This window comes from Thermobia domestica, chromosome 12 (genome assembly GCF_964235325.1).
Source record: "Thermobia domestica chromosome 12, izTheDome1.hap1.1, whole genome shotgun sequence".
Lineage (NCBI taxonomy): Eukaryota > Metazoa > Arthropoda > Insecta > Zygentoma > Lepismatidae > Thermobia > Thermobia domestica.
The window spans coordinates 149,027,790-149,051,146 of NC_137465.1; the positions used below are offsets into that span (position 1 = coordinate 149,027,790).

The window sequence follows — 23,357 nt, forward strand, 5'->3', positions numbered from 1 at the left end:
AATGCATTCTGTTGTGTATCGTCAATTTTGTGCACCAGTCCTAAAGGACATGCTTGCATATGCATGGCAGAAATGTAGGTACGTCACAGGAGCAATAGTTGGTTCATTTACAAATGTTCTCGAGCAGTGCCGGATTTACGTATAAGCTAAACAAGCGATAACTTAGGGCCCCATACTCTTGGGGGCCCAAAAAATTTAAGGAAAGAATTGAATGTACATTTTCAAAATATAAGAAAAACAATAAATAAAGTAACATCTACATATAGCAACCGTGCTTCGTTTGTATAGACCCCTATGATGCTAATAATGGGGCCCCTTCTGCTAGCCTGCGTCGTAAAATATCACTGGTTTCTTCATTTCTGTATATAGGGTCCAACGTTCATCTGGACACATAAAGGGCCCCATTATCTTCAGTAGCTTAGGGCCCCACCAAACCTAAATCCAGCTCTGTTCTGGAGACTAATAGAAAATAGTATCTGTGGTCATGCAGATTGTGACGAAAGTGCATTTGTTAAGTGTTTGTACTGCTCCACGATACTGTGTGCTAATCACTTCGTTTTGGATCTCCATCATCACAACTGAAGAGCAAAAGGTTAGTAGGTTAATATTTGCGTATGTGCATCAGTTTATATTATTTTTCTAATAATTTTTCTATTAGTTTTCTAATAACTTCAAGACATATTCTTGTAAAGACATATGTGCCGTTACACCTAACTTATATTACAACATTTAAATGCTATGCATAATCGCAACACACATAGACTCATATATATAGCACACTTTGAAATAGGTATAAATTGTTACAGTGGTGCTATTCCATTTTTCACTACAGGAATTTCAATTTAATTAACGATTTCTCTCTCTAGTCTCAAGATCTGATTGGTATAGTGGCTATTGTACTGCATTAACTACTGCATTAGTTAAAACCCTGCAAGTGCTCGCACGACCGTGTTTCATAACACAAGTCTAACTCACACAGTTTTTATATGTTCCTGTGGGTAAGAGAGCTCTTAACTCTGAAGTGAAAACAGATATGTAAACTTTGGTTGCTGAAATGAATTCAGGAGTAAATTCCAGTGCTATTTGATTCCCCACATGACACACTTGCCGTTTATCATATTTAACCGCGATTCAATAAGGCGCCTTTCAAAATGGCAATCATGCACTGGAAGTACTCCTACATACAGATGCTCTACCTTGGTTTACAATACTGAAGTCAGATCTACCAAAAGCTTTTTCATTTTTGTGCCAAAAGGGTATTCTTGGTCATTTCCTACTGGATTTCAAGATGGCGTCGGTGCAGCAGCTCAACGAAGCATTTGCGCATCGAGTGACTATTACTACGTTACTTAGCAACTCGAACTGAATCTTGTTACAAATTTTCGTCAAAATTCAACTCTCACGGTTTATGGACCTTCCTCGTCAGATGTTCCTAATTGAGAACGAAATTTTGGTTTGAAGAATGAATTCATCAAGAAAATATATAGAAATCTATGTCAATTCTCCATTATAAGAATTAGATAGAAGAAAACTTGAGACATCTAAACGACGTTTCAAATTAACAATGAATAAATGAAACATATCCAATGCCTATAAATTAGAAAGGAAATAAATAACGAAAAGTAACCTGAACACATATAATCAAACTAGCCTTCGGCTAGCAGGGAACTTCGCTACCAGACTCCGCATTTGCTCGGACTATGACTTTGCATCTCTCACATCCCTAATATCTCTCTAATCTTAAGGAATTTTGAGATATGGTCATCTTATTATAACAATTGCAACTCCCACCCTTTTCCTTACCGACTTTTTTCTTCCCTTCTAAGGGAAACATCGAAAAACGCCTAAATACTTCTTAATTTATTATGTATTACCAATTTTCATGTCTCTAATGTTAAGAGATTTCATTCTATTATAACAACTGTGATCCCACCATTTTTCTTCCCTTCTAGAGGAAATGTATATAAGGGTCTAATTATTTTAAATGGGAAGTGCATGTACCAAATTCCATGTATCTACACTTCCGAGATTCGAAGATATGACATTTTATAATAATAATAGCCACCACCACTTCCTCTCTTCATGTCGAATTTCCAAAAATCCTTCGTTAGTGGTACTTTACGTTACAAATCCTAGGTACTGTAAAAACTTCAAGCTTCTAGTTTAAGCGGTTTGCCCAGGATATTGATCAGTCATTCACTCACTCAGGACTTCTTTCATATATATATATAATTCATAAATAAATAATTAAACACACAAAAATAAGTTCTATTCGTCCTGTTGAACAATCAAGTTTGCAGTTAAAATTTCAAGAATGGCATCGAGCGCTTTCAAGTATTCAAATAATTTGCATGTAATGATCTTTTAAAAAAAAGTACAAGAAACAACAAATCTTTGCAACATCAAATAGCACAAGAAATCGTAATTTTAACGGAAGAATCATTTGGAATAAATTGCATTAATGTGTAATGAACTTGATAACAGCAAAAATAAGAAAATCTACCATAATAGTAGGAATCTACAAGATATTTCAGAAGCTTTAAGAAGTACCTAGATTATAGAGTTGCCTTTAAAGATTAGACGTTAATATTGAGTATCTATGCAAACGTAGTATGAGTAAAAGAAATCTGCGAATCAGCCGAAAAGTATCCAGGTGTACTGTTTTCACATATGCAGTAAATTCTGTTCCAAAAGTGTTGAATATCCAAATAATAAAAATAGTAATTTGATTTAAGTACTTCAGAGGAATTTTGTTCTTAAATTTTTCTTCATTATCTCGAATATAAAATTGTATACTGGATAAAAATTAAAGTATTCTTTTAAAGAGAAAACTCACAATCTCAGCACGAAAACGCGGATCTGAAACAACCCTTCCATTGCTATTCTAAATTTTATGTGTATGTGTATTTTTGGAAGAGCCTCCTGTAGCTATAGCCCATATTTTCATACATTACGACCTTCAACTTCGTTTCCACATGGATGTTAACCGCTCTAATACCGCCAATCAATATTGGACTTCTTGCAATTACCTAGATCTCTACCGACGAAATTGAAACTACTTATCTTTCTATTGTCTACCAGAGTGTTATTATTGTTATTACGTTCTTTTACTTGACTTTTTTTTTTTTTTTTTTTTTTGGTGATAGATTTTCAAATTGTTTCAAGTTATTTACTTATTTTCTGAAAACTCAAACAAAAACAAGAAATCTCAATTACCCTACAATTTTTCCCTTTTTTCTTTCTTTCTTTGCAGTTCGGATCCTTTACGAGGCTATCAAGGAGAAGACATCGAGATCCAATTACCTGGAAATCTTACAGTATATGACATTGATTGGTTGTCTGTGTGGTGTGTCCAGTACAGACATAACTTCGGACATGTAATGATTCCTAAAGATTTGGACGTACCTCCGGCTTTAGGCCAAACAAAGATCACGGTAAATACAGAATATTTTTAGTATGATCCTTTCACATTAAAAATGAGCTCGAGGTAGTTTGTTTTCATTTGCCAGCTTCTAAAAAAATTGTGCTGTAATATTTTAATTTTTAAGGCATAATATTTGTCTTATGAAATACTATACAGGATGGTTCAGAAGTTTGGAAACATGCTAATAAGTGGTAAACAATGTAAAATGTAACCAAAGTAACAATATTGAAGGGGAATAAGGATAGAGAAAAATGTATGAAGGCATATCACAATGACGTCCATCACCTTGAAATTTACGCGATTGTCTTAAATGGAAATCATAGCGTGTGATGTCATTTTAATAGCACATTTTTGTCTGTTAATTTTGCTCTAGTGCTAAACATTACTATGAAGTTATGACTATTTCTTTGTTTGTATCGTTGCAGGTGACTTAGTAGCACAAGATAGCCTTGCGCATGCAGACCACATTAAGATCGTGCACCAGAATTATTGCAAACTATTTTAACTACATCATACTGAAAGGACTCCTATCAGCAATAATACTGTGTTGAAAGAGATGAAGAAATTACAGGAAATCGGGTCTATGGCAGATCGACCCAAGACTGCTAGATCACCCACGATGATAGACGAGGCAACAACTGTGGTAGTGTTAACACCATTCAGTAAACGTCCCAAGAGAAGCACGCGTAGTGTAGCCCGTGAAAGTAGTGTTAGTCACACCTCAATCATGTGCATTATGTCAGTGAATAAGTGGCGCCCTTATAAGCTGCAACTTCATCAACATCTTACAAAAGATTGTCATTTAGAATCTGCTCAATGATCCACAGAGCAGCTACGATAAAGCTGTCTACAGACAGCTGGACGGTTTCCTCACATTCGACTCTATGTATTGTTTATTGATGAGGCAAACTTTTACATATCGGACGATGTTAACAAACAGAACGTGAGGTACTGGTCGGATAGTAATCTGCATTGGTTTGACGCATCCTCAGATGTTCCCGACAATGTGATGGTGTGGTGTGGTGTATGGGAGACTCGCGTGGTGGGTCAATTCTTCATCGACGGAAATTTAACGGCGATGAATTATTGGCGCATGTTAGAAGATGACATCTTGCCATCATTATTATAAAGCATGAGTCTTTCCCTAAGTTCTCCTAGTACGATGGCTCCCACTTCATTGTGGTACCTGTGTCCATGAGTACTTCGATCAGTTTCCTAATGCGTGGATTAGTCGGCGAGATGCTGTGGAATGGCGCTCTTTTTCTTTTGACCTGATGCTACTGGACTACTACTTGTGAAATCATGTGAGATCTATATGCGTGTAGTAAAAATTAGAAGTGTTCAGCACCTCAAGGAACTAATTATGAACACAAGTTCCAACATTACAGCTGACATTTTGCGCAAGGCTTTGCATGACCGGAAACTCAGACTGCGTCTGACAATCAACTGGAATGGAGAACAGATTGAATACGTCCTGTAAGAGTATGTGGTCCTTGAGGTATGCCTAACCTCTTTTGTTGGGGACACAAAAAAGCAACAACCATAACTTCGTGATGATTAGTGCTATAGCAAGAATAAGAGTCCCATTCAATTTCTACGAAAATTTGCTATTAAAATGATATATCACATACTATGGTTTCCATTTAAGACAATTGCGTAAAATTCAAGATGATGGACATCATTGCGATGTTGTCAAATATTTTCTCCGACCCCTATTCCCCACCTACCTTGTTATTTTGGTTATATTTTGCAGCGTTTACTACTAATTATGGTTTCCACACTTTTGACCACCCTGTATTGTGTTTATTAGTGAAAACTCATTCTCAGATATCTAACTATAAGCAGTTAACTAATACAATATTTCTATATAATGAAATGTAAATGTATTTGGAAAACTCAGATTAGCACATCTAATTTAAATTAAACTAGCCATTCATTTGATTTTGACTTCCGAAAGCAGGGTAATACAAACATTATTACCGACATTTAAAGTTGGATTGCTTCTGTACACTTCATCCAGTGTTGCTAGGACTTCCATGAAAAAGTTTTCGCAAAAGTATAGTAAACTGTTATTTGCCTTCTGTAAACTGAACATCATCTCAGGGCCAATGTTTCAAAAGCAATTATTGGCTAATATTACGTGTTTTTTAGAAGCATATGTCATATTTGTATGTGATTAGATGATAAAATATGTTATATTTAATTCGGTTTATCTTTTAGTACAATATTCAAAATACTAGTTTATGTTTCTTCATCTTTGCTTCTTGAACAAATAAACAAATATTTTTTTTAACATACATGGGTATACTGCTCACTTAGAAGTTACTATATAAATGTGAAAATATTGAAGGCTTTTCGAGAAGTTATGCAAATGACTACTGTTCAGCATTAAGACAGATGAATTGTGTATCAAGTAACAAACTATTAGAATTTAATTCTCAACTTATGAATAAATTTGTCTTAATTTTCTCTGTTCTTTTCTCCGAAACATGGTAGCCATATTGGTGGTATGACCCAGTAAGTACTCACAATTAAAGTATTTTTTCTTGTTTTTCTGTCCTCTAGCTTGCGTCAAATTGACATTGTTTGATATTCGTTTCAATTTGCACGATTTTTACGCTTGACATTCACTTGTTATCGCAAATTTATAAAAACTTTCAACAAGATGGGATCAAAATATCTAGTTTTCACGTACTAGATTGCTATAAGAGTGACATAGTTTATCATGCTTTCGTCAGATTTAGAAGCAAGTGAATATCCATCCATTTGTGTAGAGGAATAAGGAATAAATTATGAACTTAACTATGATTTTTTTTTTACTTAGCCATTTTGTACAGTGTTATTATGAGAATTTCGATTAAAGGACTTGAATATTTCAATTTCTTCCCTATTCCTCATGAATTCGACGTTATATTAGATTACGTTTTCATTAAACAATATCAGAATAAACATTAAACAGTAAATATCACAGATAAGTTCGCCCAAAGTTGTACATACTGAGTAATGTTTTGTTGAAGAGAGGGGAAATTGTTGAAGTTCAATGTAAAGTATTTTTATAGAAGAACGATGTATTATTAGTATGTTTAATTTTGTGTGAATCGTACTTTGCAGAAAATATAAGCATTAATATAATTATCTCATGAGTCAGAAAATTTTGAAAAAAGAAATTGTATATATGAGTTTTAAGAATTCCTATAGAGTCAACGTAATTGTTTCAGATCTTCGCTATATACGTTTGTCTTGTTTCATTATAAATGAAACTACCATTATAGTTATAATTTCTTTCAGTTCAAAGTTTCACATCTCTTTGGCATGTAAATTTGAAACAAAGTATATCAAGTTACAACTCGAATTAGTTAGTTTGATGAAAGTGCTCAAGCTCAAACTACAAACAGTTAATTAGTGAAAGCTAGTAATCTTGATTCTATCTTATTGAGAGCGTACAAGTTGTCAAAATAAGCTTGGACAAGATGAGATAATTATCATAATAAATTTTCAAAATTTAAACAAGTTTAGTCTGCTATTTTAGAATTATGTGATTTTTCAATATATTTCCTTTTCCTTGTTTACTTAAATGCAAACTACAGTAAAATATTTAAGACTTGGTATGGAAACTACATTTTAAAAAAACGTTTCAGAAATGTCGTTACATCTTAAGAAATAATCTGAGATAAAATTGAAAGCTAGACAACTTCTCCATGTTTAATTGGTCTTTCTCTTTAAATGTAAATATTTTCAGTTTATTTTTGTAATATGCACTTCAATAACACTTAAATAATTTGTTATCTATACTTTATAGAAAGTATTTTAAGAATTATTTTGCTTGTGTACAGTTTATTTTTATTATTCAGACATTTTGTCTTTGTCCAAATGTAATTATCAATAACTTCAGATATGTATGTGATAGGAATGCCAAATAAACTACAGATAAAAGCTTCACTTCTATAGTATTACTAGGACACAGTTTGCCTTTCTAACATTCACTAGATCCATCTTTCGTTGAATATCTTGAAAACAAGTTTTCAATAATGTTTCGTAAAGCATTGTCCACTTTCCATTCAGCGAGTTTATGTATTGTTCTTATGATCTTGACCTTAGTCTAATCTAAGGAATATGGCTTTCATCAGTAGACAGTTCTTGTAACATGACAACAAAAATAAAATAAATGGATCATAGCGGCAAAAGGAATTATAAAGTAGTTGATCAACCTACTGATCTATTACCTACAAAAAAATTTCGTTCAAAAATTATCACATACTAAAAGCATTGTATTATGCCAATTATATTAGATAGCATCTTCTTTCAGCAAGATAAATGAACATTAATGATGAGATAATTGATGAAAATGACAGTGTGGGGGACAATTAAGAAAATCGCAAGAGTTCATGAACATGGTGTTCATCCAGTATGTCTATTAGGATTTGGAATCGAACCACTAATTCTGTGCAGCAGACGTGAAGTTTCCGCTACTGAGGTTTATATAGGGCGAAAGTAACAATGAAGTAAGAACATCCCAAACATGAAATTAAAGTGAGAATTGAACTTTAAGAAACAAATAGATAGAATAAATCCCATAAGTTGATTTTCAAAATAAAGTCTTTCATCGCTAGTTTATTTTCAAGATATAGATCATCTCACTACCTGATACAACATAAATACTGGAAAATAAGTTTATCTTCTTATTGTTGTTATTTTAGGTTTTAATGAACTTGATTTTAATGATGTAAATTGAAGATATTTTCAAAGTTTATTATCCTAAAACTACATGACTTCAGAATTAGTTGGTTTCATATTTTGTACTTCCTTCCTTCTTACTTTCCATGACAAAATAAATTGCATCATAACGCTTTGATGTACTTTGAATATTTCCTGGTGTCTTTCACTCTCACAACTTCTGAAACAACGCTTCCAGGAATGTGACCTCTCTCAAAACCATAATTCTTTCATATAGTCTTACTTGCTGTTTAAATCGATTTTCTAGTTAAGAGACTTTCCAGGAAATAATTTATAGGTAGCTTTGTGCTTTAAACAATTAATTTACTTCTGAGTTGTTAGCATGAATGTCAGAACAAATACATGTATATGTTTGATGTTACTTGTATGAATTACTAAACGACCCCATTACCATTCATAGAAATATGAATTACACTATTATAATTGTTGCGAAATATATGATATACACGTTTTACCAGACATCAAAGAACGTTTTCTTTTCTAAGTATACTTGTATCTATGAATCATAGAGTAACTAATCGTAGACAGCTATCTATTCTTTATCTACGGCGTATTTATTTTGAAATATTCAATCAGCTGAATCATCTTAAGTCTCGATGCTGAATTTGTAAGCCATAATATATAAAAAATTGCCTATTGCGATGATTCGTGATTATCTTATAGTATTTTTTTTAAGTATTGAATTATAAATTAATGTAAAGTGTAAAGAAAACGTACTAAGACAGTAACAATCAGCAATATACAATTATCATATTTTAAAACTGCTCTACGTATTTTATTTTTTTTTAGTCCGAATGCTACACATGTATTATTGAATTTGTTATACTAGGGAGTCAGGGAGTCATTTTTATGTTCTAATCGGAATGACAAATGCATATTTTTTTTATATTTGTTTAGGCTGTCAAAATAATTTGATTCTACTTTAACAACTTCTGTCCTGGATTTGACTTTTGATATTATAGGAAGTCACAATGGCTTATATTGGATAGTTGGCGTGTACAAGTGATTATCCATGTAATCAGTGTTTCTTTCAGAAAAAAATGTTCCGGGGGCCACACTTAGTATTCGAAGGGGCACATATTATTTTCACACGGTACTATTCTGTATTATAAACGTACCGTATTATTTTAGTCTGCTCCGGGGGGCATTCTCAGAGCTCCAGGGGTCACTGACCCCCCAAAAAAAATATGTCTGGAAGAAACACTGCATGTAATGAAACCAAAACTATTAGACTAATCCTATCTCACAATATTGGACGTATTTCCATATATCGTTTAGAACTACAAGGGAAAGAACTTGGACACTATGCATTTGCTCTAATGGCTTTCTGCCCTTCTGTAGCTATTCTACAAAGAATATTCGGTTACAATAAGATTCACCTAGAAGAGACGCTATGAATGATACATTTAAGAGAATGCGGATAAGAAAATTTCTCATTACAATATTGTTCAATTTAATATTTCAAGTTGATTACTGTAAATCACATAAAAAACAACAACTTAATTTTCAATGAAGTTATGATAATATAAGTCAGATTCAACAGAGTTTTCAAAAATGATATTTCAACTTAACATATTTTGTAAAATTAAAAAAAAAAACTTAATTGCTAACACACTTTATTATTATTATTATTATTATTATTATTATTATTATTATTATTATTATTATTATTATTATTATTATTATTATTATTATTATTATTATTATTATTATTATTAATTATTTTAATGATTTACTTAATATATATCTTGTTATTCCCTTCCGCTTCACTGTACAGACAACGAGCACGACACCAGATCCTAAAGGTGGAATGACGAACTGTAGAGAAATGCTTCCAGGACGACTTCATGTTCAGTGGGAAATGGAAGGAGATATGGTACAAATTCAGCTGTCAGGAAGAATTACAGAAGACCAATATATGGCTTTTGGACTTAGTGGTGAACACGGAAAGTAAGTACTCAAAATACATATTTTGTCTAACTACGTATATTCAAACTCAATAGAACCTGGCGTTCCAGGTATCATTTTCCTATGTTCGTGCTGTAGTACCAAAGTTTCATTTACCGTTAAAAGACTGCCAGAACCGTTATATATGGCATAGTTATTGTGCAAGCTCGAGGATAGTATCCACATTACTGATTTTAAAAAATGCATTCTGGAACATTTAGACTGAAAAAGGGAAATTTTGATGTTCTGAAGGGATTTTATGCTGCTTCTGGTTGGCAACACTGACCGGAGATCAAAAACAGTTTTTTTTCTTTTTTCCGATCACGATATACGATATTGAAGTTGCCAAATGTTTATCGTCAAAAGAAATACATGGCTCCCTTAGGCCTGCCATCTACTGAGACATTTTTTTTTCTTTCCTTTCAATAAGGTGCTGTCACCTAAGGAGAAAAAATAGAATTAACTCGAGCCTTGCATCCACTAAAATATTTCATCATCTCCAGGATTAATAGACCCCTAATAAAGGATACATTTTCATGAGATCCCCATGGATGTCACTGGTATTTTGTAATGGACTTTTTATGACATCCACGTGGATGTTAATGGAATGCAAGGGGTTAAATTTAATAAAACACAAATCTATTCTAGTTTCCAAATAATATAGAAATACCATAACTTTTGTAGCACGTTATTCGAATATTAAAATAAGTATTATTCTGCCAGAGTCTTCGGCGTATCGTACTGTATAGCAGAAATAATATATCATCGAATAGCGACACATCAAAATAGGTGCGAGCCAGAAGAATACATCAAATTTTGCCGATCATTCACGAACAAAATGTGAACGGTTGTAGTAATCAAATGATATCTGCATGAAATACATGCAATTAGGTTATTATATGGCTAAGTATGCGGTTACATAAATATTAATGCTCAAATCTAAATGTGGTGATACCACTTGTCCTATTTTTAAATAATTAAATTGAAATTATACATATTTTAATTTGCAATTAAATCATCATAATAGTTTTAAACCGGCAAATTGTCTGTGTAGCTTAGCACCCTACAGCGCAGGGCGACATCTGTTAGCGTCAGATACGAAGCGATAGCATAGGTAGGACATCCATTAACATGATTATTTATAATTAGAATTATCGTGATGTTCAGACTGAGATGTTTGTCGTTTATTATTTTGATTATTCTATTTGAGGATTTTTGCTAATTATCAGTGCTACCCTTTATTTATTTTCTCTTTGAGTACAAACATAAATTTACAAAATTATTATTAGTTAAATTTTATTATTTAGTAATTATTTAACTACTAATGTTTAGTAATTTATTATATTCCAAGCGTAGAGTCATGTTTTCTCATAATTTGTTTCTTTCATAGAAGTTTGAGACACTTAATTTGAGCATCGGAAGCTATATGAGACCATTAAATCTGAACCAGTATACTTCCAGGGAGAAATTCTTATAGTTATATTTTAAAATAATCAATGTAGTTGGTAACAATTATTATATATTACTATTATACTTCATTGTAGAGTATTTTGTAAAAGAAATATTAACTACGTGACACCTGAGGCTATTTCTTGAAAACAGTCCAACTACTTTTCTTCCTTATCTGGACTTCCTATGATAATCTGTAAACAATGAAAGTCTTTTAAGTTTGGTAATATCAGTGTTGAAACCGTTCAGGCACACTTACATCAAGCCAACGCTTGAGTACTACAGAAGCCTGGATCTCTTATCTGCCACCAGTTACTGTTTCCAGGGGAGCGTTTCAGACGTATGTGATACATTGCAGAGGTACACTAACAACCATTTAACCGTTCTTCCAATTTCTAAACATTCTGCAAATATGGGTCAATCAAATGTCTCCTTCTTGCCGTGTCCAGCAGTGTATTCTATTTATTCTATTCCTCCTTGTAGTGTATATACCTACTTTTTCTGAAGAAAACAAGTGTTTACTTTGGCAGGAATTTCATTTAGGTAGTTGATTGTAATTTAGTGTCCCTTTTCAGCACTGAGACTATGTGAAACGTGGACCTATAGTTTAGGGGTGGAATTCGAACGATAGGATCTGATGGTATTCCAGATTATATAATAAAGGGATGTGAAGAACACCCTTCCTTTCTTCCTTTCTACTCCCACTCTATATTTTATTCAACCTAATTATTTCTACTTGTAAATTCCCCAGTAAATGGAAAATAACAAAAGTCTGTCCCATTTCTAAATCTAATAATGGTAAAGATATTCAAAATTATAGCCCTGTATCAATATTGAGTACTTTTGCTAAAGTGTTTGAATCTATTCTTTATAAAGGGATTGAAAATCACATAAAACTATCAATTTCAGAATACAAGCATGGTTTCGTCCAGGGTAGATCGACAGTCACAAATCTCAGTATTCTTAACAATTTTTATAGCAAACACCCTAGATCAAGGTGGTAAAGTAGATATTATCTACACCGATTTTGCGAAAGCATTTGATAGAGTAAATCACAAGGTACTAATAGAGAAACTTCGTCAATTTAACTCTCCGCAGAGATAATTGGACTGTTCGAGTCGTATTTGAGAGACCGAAGGCAGTTCGTTGTATATAAGGGATACAAATCAACCGAATATTTGCAACTATCTGGTGGTCCACAAGGGTCAGATTTGGGTCCTCTACTATTTGTAATATTATAAATGATGTTTCTAGATGTATAACGTATTCCCACAAATTGTTATATGCCGATGATCTCAAACTTTTTAGATGTATAAATTCCATAAATGACTGTAATCAACTTCAACAAGATATAAATTCAGTAGTGAAATGGTATCAAAGTAATTTATTGAATGTAAATATTTGTAAATGTAAAATCATGAGTATTACAAAACGTTAAAAAACCATTGCAATTTAAATATTCAATTAATGAGACTCAACTACCCGTTGTAAGTACTGTCAATTATTTAGGAGTAATGTATGATACGAAATTTACATTTGAACCTCATATTGATAACACAATAAATGAAGCGAACAGAAATCTTGGGTTTATTCTAAGAATTAGTAGGGAGTTTCGTAAACCTGCCACGCTTCAAAAATTGTATCAAACTTACGTTCGATCCAAACTCGAATATGCGACGCTTGTGTGGAATCCAGATACAAAAATTAATTCACTAAAAATAGAAAAAACCCAGTCCAAATTTTTAGATATCTTGTGTATAAGGAAACAAACATTTTCCCAAGAACTGAAAACTCTAATTTATTAAATAGGAATTTTGAAACTCTAACCCTCAAACAAAGAAGAACGTTATCTGACATGATATTTTTATACAAGATACTTAATAATAAGCTAGACTGCAACGAATTGCTTTCGAGCTTTCAAATAAACGTACCAAGTAGAAAAACACGTCCAGAAAACTATAACTTCTTTTATTGTGCAAAAGCAAGGACGAATATCCTAAATAAGTCGCCAACATGGAGGATTAGTGCAACCTACAACAGACTCTTAAAAATGACAAATAATATAGATATTTATGCTGATTGCCTCACAAGGTTTAAAAGAGAAATTGTAAATATATTATTTCGTGAAAGATGAACACTGTAATTGAGTATAATACCTGTTGTGTTCTGTTTCAATAAATAAATAAATAAATAAATAGAGTGAAACTCAAGGCTCTTAAAAATATATATAATTAGGTTAAAAATCATAGTGTGTACCTGCATATATATAGAGCTATTTTATATATACATGTACGTATATATCAATGAGATGAAAACTTACAAGTCAACAGTTTAATGGTGTTATATACGGGGTGAACCATAAGTCACTTGTTAAAAATTGAGTGTCACTATTTAGAATTAGAACTAGGAAATTATAAAATTATTAGAAGTTGTATCATAACATTAAATTATATTAGAAAGTTAGGTTTCCTAAATCAAATGCTCAAAGTGTCCTTCGTCACTAATGATGTACAAAGTAACATCTTTTAACCACTGAAGAACACGTTATATGTGGTGGATGTGGATGATAATTTATCAAACTCAGAAGAAATGTTCTCTTTTTAAATGCTCTATATCCGTAATTGTTTCAGTTCATTATTCAGTTATGGATTCCTTATCGAGATGGAGATACAGTTTTGGGGAAACGCTGCACAAATGACTCAATAATAATAATAATCTTGGTAATTGTGGTGATGTTAACCAACTACTTTTGAAGTGCGAACACACATTCATTCATTCGTAACTTTTTACTGATTGTAAACTCAGTTAATTACTAACGTAACAAAATTTAAATCCTTTGTAAAATTACTTCTTACAATGTGGTTCCCAACCTTTTTTGACTGGCGACACACTTTACTGAACGCCCACTACATAACGATATGTTTAATAGATTTTTTAATCAATTATACTGTGAAGTACTGACTCTTACTGAGTGGGCCGTGGTGGCTCAATAGTAGAGGAGCGTTTACTTCTGGTGCATGGGGTCCTTGGTTCGATCCCAGCTCCAGCCAAGTGAGCTTTGTAGTGAGCAAACGCCGTGTGCATGGGTTTTCTCGGTGTTCTCCCGTTTCCTCCTACTTTCTTCATTCCACCATTTCATTCATTTCTCATCATCACCATCTCCTTTAGCTTAACTGGCATAACCGTGGGAAGTAAAACTTAAAGCTTTAATTTTTTTGTAGTACTGAGTACTATTGCTGCCGCTGGAGGCATTTACTAGTAGTGAAGGAGTCTGTTTCAAAATTCATTTTAACTTGTTATTAAATGCTTCATGGTTTTTACAACACTCTATGGGACTGCACGACACAGTAGCTGATAACCACTACTATAACATTACGTCAATCAGCAACTGTTACTCTACTTAGTTGAGTACTAAATAACTGCTAGTGTTAAGCGACTTATGACCTATCCTGCACTTCGTACCTATTAACTCAATTGCATGTCATGTTTAGCTTGAAACAAAGGAATTGCGAAATTAATGGGAACAAACTATTTACCTGAAAATAAGAAACTCATTATTATGCAACACAAAATAAGATGAATTATAAACTTCCGCACAAATATTTCATCGAACAGGGTGGGAAGAAAATAGCAAGGAGAGAGATATTTTAGAAAATATTAATTCTTGAAAAAGCTTGCGAAACATGACATCATGTTGCAAGCTTCTCAGAAATTAATCCTCTCTGTAACTGCTTATTTTTCTTTTTTACTTCCTCCCCTCCCTATCTACTCAAGCACTTTGTAAACAATTATAATGTACTTATTTTCAATTCTGTTGTAACAGTTGTACTATTTCCTGAGGAGTTATCTACCTGGATATGAGTAATAAATTATATTACACATTTATATGACATTCAGCTGTACATAGTCTAATAGCTTATCATTTATCTCTTTCTTTTAGGTCTCAGATGAATGGAGCAGATGTTGTGGTTGCATTTTATGATAGGGATACAGGAAGTTATAGGGTAGAAGATTATTATATATCTGCATATTCACAGGTAGGTGAATATTTATAAAATATTTTTAAAATTGTGTTTTGTTTGTTGCAAATTCTTTACAGATGTTTATTGTGATATCAATTTTTCATACGCCCAACATCTTTTTCATGGTGATTGTATTTCTTTCAATGGTTATGACAGCATATTAGAAGAATCAGATTAGTTGTTTTTCTTTTATTTATATTCAGAGAAGAAACAATATCATGACCGTATTAGAATATTTAACAACTGGAAGCCTATTTCTCAAAACTACTAGTCTTATAATGCTAGTGTAGAACTTTTCAAAATTACTTATTTCATAATTTTTATACCATAAAATAAATAAATTAGAGCCATTAGTATTTCGAAATGACTTCAAGTATTATTCTAATATTTCTACTTCACGATATTTTACAACTAGAAACCCTATTATAAGACTAATAGTTTTGAGAAATAGATCCCACATAGTCAGTATAATTAATAGCAGACACATTTATTAAATAACCCAATATTTCGTTTTATACACGTTGTATAAATGGTTTCCTTTTTGTCATTGATTCGTTGGAACAATAGGATTCATAATTCAATAAAAGATCATATTACTTTTTATATTTTAAACAGAAATAACATATAAATGGTAATACTAAATCTATTATACACGTTTCGTGGTAGATCTCTCAATATTAGGCTCAAATAACGTTTCGTTCATAAAAGTATGTGGTACTTATGTCTTAACTTTTATTCTTACGACTGGTCTCAACAAAATCCTCTAAATTTTAACTCAGATTCCCTAAATAACAATTAAATAATATTGTAATTTAATAATATATTTAAAAATATATATATATTTGGAGAACTTACCAGAGGATAGTCATTCAGTACTATATAAAAAAAAAAAGTACACTATAAATACTTTCGCTAAATATTTTATCGTTTTGGGAAGAAGTGGTAAAAAAATAACAGTGAAGCCTCTATTTTGGAATGTAGCCACATGACACTGTAGCAAGATTAAAGATAAGGAGTGTTTCTGGTGGAGGAGTGTATATATAATTTTAGCATACAATTTTAATTTTAATTTTTTACTATGTGACGTCTCTCAAAAGCTGCCAAAGACAGGGACAGAATTGTAAATGAAAGTAGAAATAGAGAGGAAATCTTGAAAAATTCAGAAATTGAAATATATTAAATTGATAAATAAAAATTCATAAAGATTATTTTAAAAATATGAAAGATAATATAAAAACGAGAAATATATACTAAAATAATAGTAAAACATATAGAGTAAGTGTGTCGAAAATATACTGAGTGAAATTAGACTAAGACCAGAAGAACGGTTCGTGGATAAGATGATAGTCTAAGATTGTTCTCATCCCATTCTAATGGACACGGAAGAGTCTAGAGGAAGGATTTTGAGAGTATTTACAAGGGAAGTGTGATAAGATGTACTTTCCAGATAGATTATGACTCTGAGACAAGTAAATATTGAACCTAGGCTGTACAGGAGTATCACTAATTGTTGATATGGAAATAAAGAAGAGCTCGTATTTCACCAGAATAGAAGGTTGAATAGTTAGTTATGGAATGGGATGTTTAGAGGTCAAACTGATATCAAATATATGACATGTTCGGCTTCAGGCATTTCTTCAGTCGAAATGTAGGATGTATTGATGGTTATTTAATTTTTTTTTCTTCTACTTCTGTTCCTTTCTCTCTGATGATATATTTAGCAAAAGAACTCATAGTGTACATGTTTAGCCCTAGAAGTACCAAACTCGTATCTGCAATGTATATTACCAATGCAGGGAGGGGGGATCAAGTATATCTGCGCTGTTTTCAAATGATAGTTACTCTACATCTATTGAATGTAAGTTAATATTTTAAACTAAACTAATAACTTGAATTAGCCCTACTTTACATTTATCGTAAATGGTTACATATATGGCATCATTCGAGACATCATTCATTTCTGTATTACATATACGAAAATATCATTCGAGAAAGGACGAAACTACAAAATGCTCTTGTAAGCTTCAGTGTTAATATAAGAGACAGATGCAACACTTAATAATAATAATAATAATAATAATAATAATAATAATAATAATAATAATAATAATAATAATAATAATAATAATAATAATAATAATAATAATAATAATAATAATAAATTACACCTAGAACAAGGAGAGGGAGGGGCGGTCAAATCAGTCCACACAAAATGATTTTTTTAAAATAAAATATTAATAGGTAGTATTATAATAAAACTAACAAAAGGGAACATTACATTGAAATGAACAATGTAAAAAATCAACTGCTTTTAGAAAACACTTTATCCTGTTAAAAATTGAAAATTCCTATATGCGGGAAAAATTGACTCCATCTCCTCCTCGGTACTTTTAGGGTTAACGTGGTGAAAAATTTGTTTTCTATGCCCTGATAGAAGCAGGTATTGGAAACGAATAAATAGTAGAAGCACTATCACACAACCAAAAGAAAGTTAACTACAAGCATTCAGCATTCTTGCGATACGTTTCGTCAGATAGAGAGGGAATGAAGTTAGAATAAAAAAAAAAAAAAGAATAGAAAGCCTCTAGTTGGGTGCCATATTGAAATCCAGAGTCATGTGATAGCATCATTGTATCAGGCTTAAAGTTGAGAGAATTTAGTGGAAGAAGATAATACTCATGCGATGGATAGTGGTAGAAGAGGAGAGGCGTTTAGGGATAATTAACGAAGAAAAAATATGATGTATTATAATCACAAAATAATGGAAAAATAAGAGAACAAGAGTTAAAAATACGTAAAATAACACTAACAAAAGGAAAATATGGTAATATCATAATATAAAAAATAATGTAGGAAAATAAAAACATTTAAAGAAAAGTAAAAAATAAAGATAAAAATAGGTATTTTGAAAGCGAAGTGCGAGTGGATTGCCTATAGACATTTAAGACCAATAAGTCGGTTTGCGGATATGATAGTAATGTAATTTATTCCCATATCTTTCTGAGAGGAATGGAAAAGTCTGATAGTAGAGGAACGGGGGAATTTTGAGGATACTTCCGTAAAAGGTGTCGACTATATACTCTTGTGTGTTCTGGATTAGATAATTGGGGAACTGAGAACCGCACAAGTACCAGTGATGATTTCTGAAGATCGAAAGAGTTTCTCCCACGTAGAAAGCTGAACAGTGGGTGAATTTAAATATGAAATGAAGTTGGAACAATCGCAGTTACCAGAATAGTGGAATGTGTGTGCTATCTTTGTGGTGAAATATTGGAAAGTCAAATATAGGTCAAATTTTACATCTCAGTTTCGGATATTTCTTCAATGGATTTGCAGGGTTTTTTAAGAACCCAGTTCTCCTAGTGAGGTTATGAAGGTTAGATACCAAAAGCCCTCTCCTCTCTTATCGACGTGAATCTGGATGTCATCATGGCGCCACTTAGTGTGTTTCATAGATGTTTGTCTTTTCTGTAACATTATTTTTCTTTTCGCTTTGTCCCCTTCCTATTTAATAAAGTGTTTTGTGATAGTATTTTGTCTTATTTCTAGAAGATAGTTTTTTCTCATGCTTCTCTTTGGGATTCCTTTATTCATATATACAAGGTGGGCCAAACGTAGATATACAGTCCTGTCTTGGTCAATTATGCACTTTAGTTATTATTTATTTATTTATTTATTTATTACTGATTTTTGTACAGTTTATTTACTTACTGTTTTCTGTGACTTAGTTATACTGTTCAACCTTGTGAATGTTGCAACATTCCTGGAAACAGTTCTGAACACTGTGATACACAGTACAACACAAATTTCGATCAATGTTAATGTCCTGAAATGCATGAGAGATGAACACTTTTAAATTCGTTTGGTTCAAAAATCTAATCATTCATTATACCTCCAACAAATTAACAAAAAAGAGAAAGAAATAAAATAATTTTAAAAAATATATTTATTCTTAGGTATCAGATCGATTAAATGAAGACGCCGGTAAATGCTATCACATCGTTCAATCGAGCGCTCTGAGAAAGTGTTATTAAGAGAATTCCTTACAGACAAAACAAAATGAGGAGATATCCCATGTTATTGGAAGAAGGGTTCATTAAAGTCATTCTTGTTTTTGTATTGTGGTATCATCATGTCGCGTAACGTGTTTAAACAATTCTTACCACTCATTGTTGTATCTAAGAAAAACACACTTTTGTTGGAAATGCATCCCACACACCGGTTAATATAATCCCGCGAAATTGCAACCGACGATCTGAGTCGTTCTTCAGAAGCTTGTGTAAGAGTTTTCCATAATTCAGCTTCATTCGTAATTTACATATTAAAGTTGGTACGGCTTCCTTTGTATGGATGTTTCGCCACGTAAAATGCATAAACATTTTTCTCTTTCTTTTCCTGTTTACGAATTTCAGACCAACTTTCATTTTGTTTTCTTCTGGAACCCAGATTTTGGTGCAATGACTGAAATCATTACATCAAGCTTACCGATAGACTATTAGATACATTGGTGGAAGTATGTGAAATGCTTTTTGCGAACAGTTGTAGCAGTTCTAAACTTCATTTGGTAGAATAAACTTCCTTTGTTTTTGACTCAAATTCTCTACCATCATTACCAATATCTGAAAAGAACCAGAAATTAAAAATAAAAACAAAAACAAAATCATAACTGTAATGAATACTATATATAAATGGAATAAAAGTTACCATGATCCTATCAATACGGGACTGTATACCTCTGGGCCACCTTATGTAAATTAAAACTGTTGATGTAAATTCTCGAAAAGCTATAAGTATACTTTGTTTTGGCTGTTAAACTACAAAAAATGTCAGAAGATAACGCACTATACACCAAGTAACAATAAAATCAATTTATACACAAAAGAGCTCAATGAAGATTTTACTCAATGCTTGATTTGATTTGATTCAGAGATTCGATGTAAATTTGTTGTTAGTTTATTGTAACATTTTTATGTACTTCAACTTCACTTCTAAACATGATCTTAATTAAATACGAATCATAAACGAAATTTAATTCTAATTATACAAGAACTTCAATAACTGTTGATATTTACATGGAAAAATAGAATACTTGAAGTACTGATAAATTCGCATACTTAGATATATGCATGTTGTGTTATGTGAAGATTATTTTCCTGAAGAAATTCATGTTGCCAAGCGATGAATATTTTTGCTTGATAGGGCCACAGGCGGCTCTTCTGTTAAATGATTTTTGTAAGAATAACTCAACTGATCAAATACTGAAAGCTCAAGGGCTAGGAAGATAGGAGGAAAGAAGACGAAAGCAGTTAGTTAAATCGGATTAAATTATCAATATCAATGGATTGAATCCAAAGATAAGTAATGTACAGTTTTAATAACGAAATAAAAGACTGACTGTCGTACCTCTGTGTTTGTTTATTAAACCTTGGCGAAGAATACATATTGAAATTATGTATGTTTGTCTTTTACGTGTTTGTCGTGGATTTCGTGATTGTTGAATGTTAATTTAGATTTAATGTTTACCAAATTTAAGAATGCTCCGGAAACAAGTAAAAAAAAAAAAAAATGAAAATAATGAATTAATCCTCTTGTTAGTAAAAAAGTAGATGGAAATCTTTTCTGTTAGAAAATGAATAATCAGAACCAACTCTACAGGCAAATTAACACTTGTATACACCCTCACAAATTTTGTAATGAGATTGAAACTTAGAAAATTAAAGTGGTAACCTTTCTAATTTCTGTTAAAAATGGTTCTGTCCAAATTCTCAATAAATAGCAGTGCTTGGAGCATTTATATTACTAACTTAAATGATTCTTTGTTGGGATTCCTAATTAAATAAACAAATGTAGTTGTTGTATAGTGTACCTGTATTTCTTGTATTTAAAAATGATACAGCGTACTTTGTGTTGTGTGTAAATAAGTAAATAAATAAATAAATCATGTATAATTTATAATAATAGTGATTTTTTATCAAATAAAATTTTAAAAAAATGTATAAAACGAAAATTCTCAAGTAGTTCATTAATTTAAACGCTAAAGTAATACGATGAATTTGAGATATAAAATAGAAGCTACTTGAAACATATGCCACGCGGGAAAAAAAATAACCACAAAATGAACAAAAAGGAAATATGTAATACAACTGTGGAAATAGGAATTACTTCCACTTATAATTGTGGCTGCCATTTTCAGGAGTAAAACGACAAAGAAAGTACTTTCTAAATCGATAAATTAGGATTAAAAGTAGAAATGATTAAAGAGAAAAAATATAAATTATTTTTAAAATACACGTTGAACACAGAGAAAAAGTTTTCATTTTCTTGATGTGGTATTTTTTTTCTGTGTTCAGAGATTTTTAAATGTATTTTGTTGCATTTATCATTATTTTTAATATGAATTCTAACTCACTTGATTCTTTTTAACAATCTACTTGTTGTTTTTAGAGCCTTGCAGTCAGCAGCCACAATTAACTTCCCAAATATGGATTAAGTTCATTTATATATATTTCTATGTATGTTACATATGAACAGAAACACTTTCGAAATACTTCTGGTTTATTTCATTGGATCTTACTAAGTTACACCGAAAAACAAAGAATAAGATAAAAAATGAATTCAGTTCTCCTATTGTGTATGCTTAGTTTTAAAAGATTAAAATGTAGACAGATTCAAAAAGATTGAAACCCTTTTAAGGAATGCTAAAGATTGAAAAAGAAGAAGAGATCTAGTTGAGCTTTATATCCCATGGTTATGCCGGTTAGGCTAAAGGAGACGGTGATGATGAGAAATGAATGAAATGGTGGAATGAAGAAAGTGGGAGGAAACGGGAAAATCTCGAGGAAGCCCACGCACACGGTGTTTGTCCACCACAAAGTTCACTTGGCAAGAGATCTAGTTGTTAACTTTATAATGTTAATTATTGGGTCAGTTGTTATAATATTAATTTATGGGTTAAAAATCTACTTTACTGTCTGAAAATTCCTCTATATTATTACAATATGAAATTAAGTATAAGGAGAATTCCTGAGCACCGTTAGTATATTATATCTCTCTATAGGATGTAACTTAATTAATGTAAGAAACGTCGGGAGGTGGTTCCTCACATGAGATAAGCAAAAAAGATCCAATGAAGATATAGCATATTGCTCAGCAGAGTTAGCGAGTTCCGAAAGCATAGGAACTGTAAGTTCGAAGCTGTAGATATCAACGTGCAGAGACACAAACATACTTTCGTCAAGCATATCACAGGAGATGTTCAAATGTCCGCCATGGACAGCAATACATGAATGACAACGCCAGATCATGGATTGGTGAACCCGTTCGAAGATACCAGGATTATGGCGAGTACAGGCGTTATGGATATGCTGTTCATATCGTTGACAGAAGTAGCATACATCACACTTTTTACAGATAAAATTCCAGTGGATTTAGATCCGGAGATCGGGCAGGCCAATGCACTGGACAACCACACCTGATTCAACTCTCGGAAAGTTGTTCAACCACTGGAAACATTTACATCGAAGTGTTCAGGAGCCTTATCATGCATGTACCACATTTGCGGCGAATCGCTAGGGGAACATTTTCCAGTAATTCGGGTAGTGTATCCTGCAGGAAGGTCAAATACTGTGCTCCATTCAGTCTTCGGAGTAGCATGTATGGGCCGATCAGTTGATCATGAACAACACCACACCATATATTGAGTCCAAATTGGTGTTGATGATGAGTCATAACCATGGCATGGGGATGTACATCTGCCCACGTGTGTTATACATGTTGATGAT

At 32.2% G+C, this 23,357-nt stretch overlaps 1 protein-coding gene across 3 annotated transcripts in view; it reads left to right on the forward strand.

Annotated features, from left to right (window-relative positions):
* Nucleotides 1–23,357, forward strand: part of LOC145666729 (protein Skeletor, isoforms B/C) — a 463,368-nt gene that overhangs the window by 386,262 nt on the left and 53,749 nt on the right. For 2 of the 3 annotated variants that reach the window (XM_081734256.1, XM_081734258.1), the window contains 4 exons: nt 3,254–3,434; nt 5,921–5,941; nt 9,936–10,108; nt 15,495–15,591. In XM_081734256.1, the coding sequence (XP_081590382.1) occupies nt 3,254–3,434; nt 5,921–5,941; nt 9,936–10,108; nt 15,495–15,591 (472 nt within the window). The remainder of the gene's footprint in view (nt 1–3,253; nt 3,435–5,920; nt 5,942–9,935; nt 10,109–15,494; nt 15,592–23,357) is intronic. The other variant, XM_081734257.1, reaches the window with a different exon arrangement.